A 7597-nucleotide genomic window follows, 5' to 3' on the forward strand; every position below is an offset into this window, starting at 1 on the left:
ACTCCAGCACTCTGTGACATGTCACCTATTCATATTCTCTGCAGATGCTGCCTGACTCGCTGAGTTACTCCAGCACTCTGTGAAACGTCGCCTATTCATATTCTCCGCAGATGCTGCCTGACCCACTGAGTTACTCCAGCACTTTGTGACTATTTTCCCTTCACCCATCTGCCCAAGCCCACTCCCCTCCTCCTTTCCTATGTTCCTTTCCACCCATAAACCTCTCTCTGCCTTTACATTTCACTCCTCTTTCAAATCTGCTCTACTTATCTACATGCATTTTTCTTCTTCACTTTTTAGTCATAGAATAATGCAGTATGGAAACAGGCCCTTCAGCCCAACTTGCCCACGCCGTCCCATCTAAACTAGTCCCACACACGCGTTTGGCCCATATCGATCTAAATCTGTCCTATGCATGTTCGTGTCCAAATGTCTCTTAAACAACAGGATAGTCCCAGCCTTAACTACCTCCTCTGGCAGCTCGTTACATACACCCAGCACCCTTTGTGTGAAAAAGCTGCCTCTCAGGTTCCTGTTAATTTCTGAAATATTGGTCATATATTTGGTGCAAAAATGCTCCAAAATAAGGCTCGCTGAGTTACTCCAGCATTTTGTGTCTATCTTCCGTGTAAACCAGCGTCTACCGTTCCTTCCTACATATTGACGAAAAGGGCTATCTTCTATGACGGGCTGAAGGGAAGCAGGAGCGACCTATTGCGTGAGATTGGAAGTGTTTAAGAAGGAACTGCAGATGTTGGAAAATCGAAGGTAGACAAAAATGCTGGAGAAACTCAGCGGGTGCAGCAGCATCTATGGAGCGAAGGAGATAGGCAGCGTTTCGGGCCGAAACCCTTCTTCAGAAAGCGTTTTCAGTTTGGCAGGAAGACTAAAATGCTGGAGTAACTCAGCGGGTCGGGCAGCATCTCTGGAGAACATGGATAGGGGACGTTTCAAGAACATTCCCTATACATACAATACTTTCGTTTTCATATCCCCTTTCAACACTTTTGTCATGAGTTATCTGATTTCTTTCATAATCCCCGGGACGTTTCATTCTCCGGCACTTCCAGACAGTGTGAAAGTACCTGGCTATCTATAACGTGCCTGTAACGTGACGATCCAGTTTGGGGGATTTCGGCGGCGCTTTTGTTTGTCTCGGCGATGGAAAATGGACCATTCCCACAGGACCGCTGGAATTTTGTACAATCCGAAGATCAAAATCTGTCCAAAAGGAAGTTGAATGGTTGCTTGACCCAGAGGGAAGGGCGGGGGGGGGGGGGGGAATCCTACTTTGCAAACTAGTCTTAGTGGCGGAGATTTTTTCCGCTTCGTTTTGCACGTTAGAACCAAACCAAAAGAAATTTAAATACGAACAGCAAGCAGCTTAGTTCTATTTGTTGTGAAAAAAATCTAGATTTGTTGCAAACATGTCCTCATCACTTTGAAGCAAGCTTAATATTTTGCGTTGGACACCTGGCTTCTCGGCGGGTTGACGAGTTTGAATGAATATACTGCCAACCCACACACCTTGCAAACCCTCTCTCAGCGAGCAGTAGAGGCCTATTTTGGAGGTAAATTTGCAGCGGTCGATGAGGTCGAACTCTTTGCAGGTCATCTGGCAGACACCTGGCAAGTGGAGGCTTTCAAAAGTGAGTTAGCAAGAGCACAGGGGAACATGTTCATGTTAGGGTAATGGTCAAGGCTGGCACATTTACGCAAGCAACCCGACTCAATCAGTGGAAGAATGGGATCGAAGGCTGGCCCTGACCGCTGGATGCAGATTGGGTCAACTCACCAGCTGTATCTTATCTCTATCAGTGACAAGTCAGCAAACTACACCGGTCTCTGCTCTTGATTCCGCCCGGGTTATTTACTGAACGGTGCGAAATAAGGCCATAGGTTATAGGAGCAGAATTCGCCCATTCGGCCCATCGAGTCTACTGCGCCATTCAATCATGGCTGATCCATCTCTCCCTCTTAACCCCATTCTCCTGCCTTCTCCCATAACCTCTGACACCCGTACTAATCAAGAATCTGCCTATCTCTGCCTTAAATATATCCATTGCCTTGGCCTCCACAGCCTTCTGTGGCAATGAATTCCGCAGATTCACCACCCTCTGACTAAATCGATGGGCAACTTGGGTGCTGTACATTCCACCCTGAATCCCTGTTTGATTCCTGAATCCACGTGTCGTTGCAGCTCTGTCCGACACACTCATCGTGGAGACTGTGGGCAGCCTGGAAGTTGGCCAGAGGGGCTCCGTGAGATGTACGGTCCCCAAAGTCTACCCCGCTCAAGTGGAGGTGGAGTGGCTGAAAGGAACAACATTGCTGAAGACCGACAGCTTCCGTGACTACACAGAGGAAGAAACGGCGATGAACTTCACCTACGAACTGACGGCTGAATTGCGAGACTCGGGACAAGAGCTGACATGCCGAGTGCAATTACTCACGGAGAACCAACCACGCAAGGCCGAGGGGTCGCTAACGTTACAGGTTCACTGTAAGTATGGAGACAGAGATATAACATTGAGAACGGAATCACAGTCATAGACGCAGTCTGGACAATGGTTTAAGTCGCCCGCCTTTAATGTAGTGAATTATCCCATCTCCTTCTACAGATGCTCCCACGGGGATTGACATTACTGCAGAGCCCTCTGCCACAGTGAGAGAGGGTCAGGATGTTCGGCTAACCTGTGCTGCAGACAGCAGCCCCGCTGCCACGATAGTGTGGAGCAAGTTATCCGCCGGCAACTGGTCAGTCGTGGCCGAGGACCGAGCGATTCTGCACCTGTCACCGGCCCTGTTCGGGGACACGGGAATGTACCGCTGTGAAGCCGGCAATAAACTGGGGACAATCACCAAGGAGGTGGAATTCCACGTTCAAGGTGCGTGGGTTTCACTATAGGGAGGTTTCACGGCAGTCGGGTCACAACCCATGACCCATACTGTTTCCACGCTGCGCCAACTGGAGTACACGCGATGAACTGCAGGTAGGCAGTGACCATTGTTTCCAGCGTAGCGGGCCCGTTAAAACCCGCTGAAATTGTCAATTTTTGTGCTGTAAATAATTATGGAAATCGGGATAAGCATGAAAGACATTTATCCTACTTCAGAATTCCAAAATGAGGAGAAATTATGGTAGATAGAAGCGAGAGCGGAAGGGACAACAACAGCTGAAGTGCTTGGCGAACATTGGCCGTTTGCTCACTGCATTTCATCAAAAGTAAGGCATTAATTGTGTTTTTTCTTGATTCCTTTGGCATCTAAAAAGTTTCAGAAGTGATAAATCTGGCTGTAAAATTTTAAAATGGCCCATGGTTATCAAGTGGGGTTTTACATACAAAAATAAAACGCCACTGAAGCAAAATTTACAGAGAAGATTTACCAGGATGTCGCCAGGGGTGGGAGGGTACCCATTGACTTGGCCTCCACAGCCTTCAGTGGCAAAGAATTACACAGATTCACCACCCTCTGACTAAATAAATTCCTCCTCATCTCCTTAAAGGAAAGGCCTTTAATTCTGAGGCTATGACCCCTCGTTTTAATTCTCCCTTCTGCTTATCCACTTTTTTTGTTACATACAGTGTTTGCTGGCTTCCAAAGTCATTGTTTTGAGAAGGTGATAACGACACAATGTACTGAACTGCTGCAATCTCCACGAGTCAGGGTGTTTCGGGGATTAGACGCGCCGACTCTTCAACTTCCAATTGTGCTTTTCCGAGCAATGTGCACTAATGCACTCGCGTGTTTCCTTGTCAGAAGTACCCCGTGACCCCCGTTTGAACAAGGCTAGCAGTTTACAGCAGTAAACATGGATTTCAAACATGCGTAGTATAATCAATCTCCCGTGGGAGATATGTCCTGTCATTTTGTGACAGATGGGCGTGTTGTTCCCCGAATAAGACTGAAGCGGGACTAACAAACGCCAAGAGTTCTCAGCAGCGCCAGGGAAGCAGCCGAGGGGGCTGCCGATGTGGACCCCCCAACTTGTCTCCTCCCTTCACACTTCTGTCCAAGAACTTGCCATTTGTTTTGCCAATGGATCAATTGACCCGCTGTAGTTGCTGAAACATGATGTTTGCAACCTGGACGTTTTGAGGCCGTTCTCCAACTAGTTTCACTGTCCTCCTCATTCATTTCACTGATTGTCACCTTCCCGTCAGCCAACCATGAACCATTTCCTTGATCAACGCCTGCTTTGATCTGTGGTTTTCACACCTTACCCTTCCATATTTCTAGACTCCCATCTCCATTGATATGACTCACAGTCCCCAGAGATGCTGCCTGTCCCGCTGAGTTACTCCAGCATTTAGTGTCTATCTTCGGTGTATAACCAATGTGTGCAGTTCCTTCTTACATATTTCGGCTTGGCTCGGTTATCTGGAACAAGCGGCCCAGCCGCTGCGGGGACTAAGATTGAGAGGGATGATGACCCAGATTCAACTAGCTTCTAAATCATTCATTACTTACATAGTGCCTCCAAATGTCTGTGACTATCTGGGACCAGTCAGTGAAATATTACACAAGTAAAACATCTAGTGATTGGGATAATTATTAAAGGTCAGGGTCGATTTCAAAAGGAATTAAGAATTATTTTATATAAAAGTAAATTACAGGTGACATGCAGTCAAATTGGGTAACAGCAGTGCAGTCAAACGTAATGTTTCAGGTACACAAGAGACTGCGGACGCTGGAATCGTAAGCAAAAGGCAAACTGCTGGAGGAAACACAAACTGCTTCAGTCTGAAGAAAGGTCCCGACCCAAAATGTCTGTCCAAATCTGCAGTTCCTTCCTGCACTGTTTTGAGGCAGTGTTTGATCATAATCTACTCCTGCCCTATGGAGGTGTATTTTAACGTAGTCCCCTACCTTGGCTCACTTGCATTTCAAACCAGTCACATTTGAACCTATGCCTGATATCCCCACAAATACATCTGCAGAGGGATCACTGGACAACAATGAACACATTGATCTCGCTGCAAGACCACTTCCCTCAGTAGGAAGAACATGGGTGGACTGAAACCTCTGTTCCTGACCTCAGGATATCCCCGAGAGCTTTCCAGCTAATTAAAGATTTCTGCAGTGAACACACTGTTCCCATATAGAAAACAGCACATGCAGTTTACATGCAAGTTCCCAGAATGGCGATATGATAATGATATGTCAGCTTGAGCTAGTGATTCAAATCAGTCTTAAATCATTATTACGTTCAGCTTAGAATATGTACAGCTCATTTAAAACCAAATATTCAAATCAATGTCACCAACTATTTGGATTTCCAAATATGAGCTTCAGTCAACATAGACCACTTTCAGGGACTCGAGGTGAACAGGAGCGCCACTGTGGTGCAGCGGTAGAGTTACCTTACAGCACTTTCGATGCCGACTACGGGTGCTGACTGTACTGAGTTTGTATGATCTCCCTGTGACCGCTTGGGTTTTTGCCGAGATCTTTTGTGTCCTCCCACACTTCAAAGACGTGCAGATTTGTAGATGAATTGACTTGGTATGAGTGTAAATTGTCCCGAGTCTGGTCGGCGCGAACTATCTCTAAACTAAACTACAAGAGTATTTGCAGTTTGTTTACCACATGCCATAATCTTGTAAAATCTCAAGGCATCTCAAGGCACCGAGTCCCACCAGCCGAGTCCCACCAGCGATCACCCCCGAACACCAGCACCTACACAATTGACAGAAGCCAATTAACCTACAAACCTGTAGGCCTTTGGAAGGTGGGAGGAAAACCACGCGGTCACGGGGAGAATTAACAAACCCAATACAGTACCCGTTGACAGGATCAAGGCAGCAACTCTACCAGCGCGCCACCGTGCCGATATGTTCTCGATATTTCCCCCCGTGATCTAGAGGTAGATGCCCTGTCCATTTTCAAGGCCAGTGAGATGTAGGGGTATAAAATAAAACTACTCTGCTGCCAATCGAAAAACGGTTGGTGGAATGAGGAGCGGGTGAAAAAACATAAGATTGGTATAAATTGATGTCTGATGGTTTGAAGGGCCTGTTTTTTTCTGGAGCACGGGGGCTGAGGGGAGACTTGACAGGGTAATATATAATGTTGAGAACCTTTCTCCCGGGGTGGAAATGTCAAAGGCTAGAGGGGGTCGTATGTATCTGGAACGAGCTTGCAGGAGGGGGGGGGGCAGATACGATTGTGGTAGTTAGAAGGTTTTATGATAGACACAATGATATGCAAGGAATGGAGGAATATAGATCATGTGCAGGCAGCACGGATCAACTAAACTGCACTTCAAGAGTAGGTTACACAAAAAAGCTGGAGAAACTCAGCGGGTGCAGCAGCATCTATGGAGCGAAGGAAATAGGCAACGTTTCGGGCCGAAACCCTTCTTCAGACTGCACTTCAAGAGTACTTCACTGGCTGCCTGGTGCAATCGAACCTACATGGAACTAACTGCCTCTGACTATTATTCAAATATATACTATTTATATCTCCAGCCACCTTGTTTCCTTGTAAGAATTGCCTTTGAAATATAATGGGGTACCAAAGAAATCTGTCACCATCCCTACAGCACTACTGGGGGAGAGGATTAACTCATGTCTGGCACAGACAGGGTTTATCTACAGTGCTGCACTGAATTGTGTTTCGTTTGCGATTACTCTATTTACCAATGGAAGCATGATTGTGGGAGTGTTACCAAGGGCAATAAGGGACAACTTAAAATTCAAAATTTAATTTTAACAACCAATATATTCATCAGATAATTGTTGGTTTACACTATTATTGGATTCTAACAATATTCAAATGACAGCGCTGTTGCCTGCAATACCTGGAAAAAATGTGTGTTAAACTGTCATCCTTCAATCAAAACCTGCTGTTTACTGCCAACTCATTGCCACGTACTTATCCACTCACCACTAATCCTAAAATAGCACCCCGCCACTCCAAAAGTGCACTGATATTGAGTTCTGAGCCTGATGGAACTGGTCGTGAGAAGAGGCAGCATCTTGGGAAGGCGCCAAGCACAACTGGAGCAGAGGAAGGCAAAGTGGCCCAGAGGTGCCACGGCTCCAGTTCCCAACCTCCCGCATCCAAACCCCCGGCCTCGGCTGCTGTGTGTGTGTGTGTGTGTGTGTGCAGAGGTGTAGTCTACGTGATACACAGGTATACGCCGTATACGCACTAAGAAAGCTCCAGCATTTCCGTATGCCCACTTAGAAATGCGCAATGACACGTATCAACTTCGATAGTGACAGAAGTTCTGTTTATTTTATGAATGAAAGAATGACAGTTCTGTCACAGAAACCATCATACTTTCATTCATAAATTCAACCTGTGCACTGTGTCTCTGTCAGAGTCGCACTTTTCCTTGTCGGAAGTCGGAAAGTCCCGAGTTCCGAGTACAATGGAACGCAGCATTATAATAGCCATACAGAGGCTTCCGTCCATGGCCCGTGCCCGTGACCGTGGTGACCGCCCGTGACCTAGACCTGACGTCACGTCACCTAGACGACAGCGATATCAACTCAGTCGGCACCGAGGTGATGTCCAGCGGCTCAACAGTAAATATGAAGCGGAAGCAACAAACTACCCTTAGCCATTTAAAAAAAAAAGCAAAACA

At 46.7% G+C, this 7597-nt stretch overlaps 1 protein-coding gene across 1 annotated transcript; it reads left to right on the forward strand.

The window, feature by feature from the left end:
• Positions 1–2155: 2155 nt before the first annotated feature.
• On the forward strand, positions 2156–2923 carry LOC129700678 (vascular cell adhesion protein 1-like). The gene is made up of 2 exons (XM_055641258.1): positions 2156–2503; positions 2622–2923. The coding sequence occupies exons 1-2, from the start codon at positions 2377–2379 to the stop codon at positions 2906–2908; spliced, it is 414 nt and encodes a 137-aa protein (XP_055497233.1). The 5' UTR covers positions 2156–2376; the 3' UTR covers positions 2909–2923.
• Positions 2924–7597: the final 4674 nt, after the last annotated feature.

Source organism: Leucoraja erinacea, chromosome 10, assembly GCF_028641065.1.
Source record: "Leucoraja erinacea ecotype New England chromosome 10, Leri_hhj_1, whole genome shotgun sequence".
Lineage (NCBI taxonomy): Eukaryota > Metazoa > Chordata > Chondrichthyes > Rajiformes > Rajidae > Leucoraja > Leucoraja erinaceus.

Bases quoted from the DNA above. Each gene is read 5' to 3' on its own strand.
- LOC129700678 (XM_055641258.1), top strand. From the start codon at position 2,377: ATGAACTTCACCTACGAACTGACGGCTGAATTGCGAGACTCGGGACAA. The intron at 2,504-2,621 runs GTAAGTATGGAG...CTCCTTCTACAG, and splicing joins GCTAACGTTACAGGTTCACT to ATGCTCCCACGGGGATTGAC.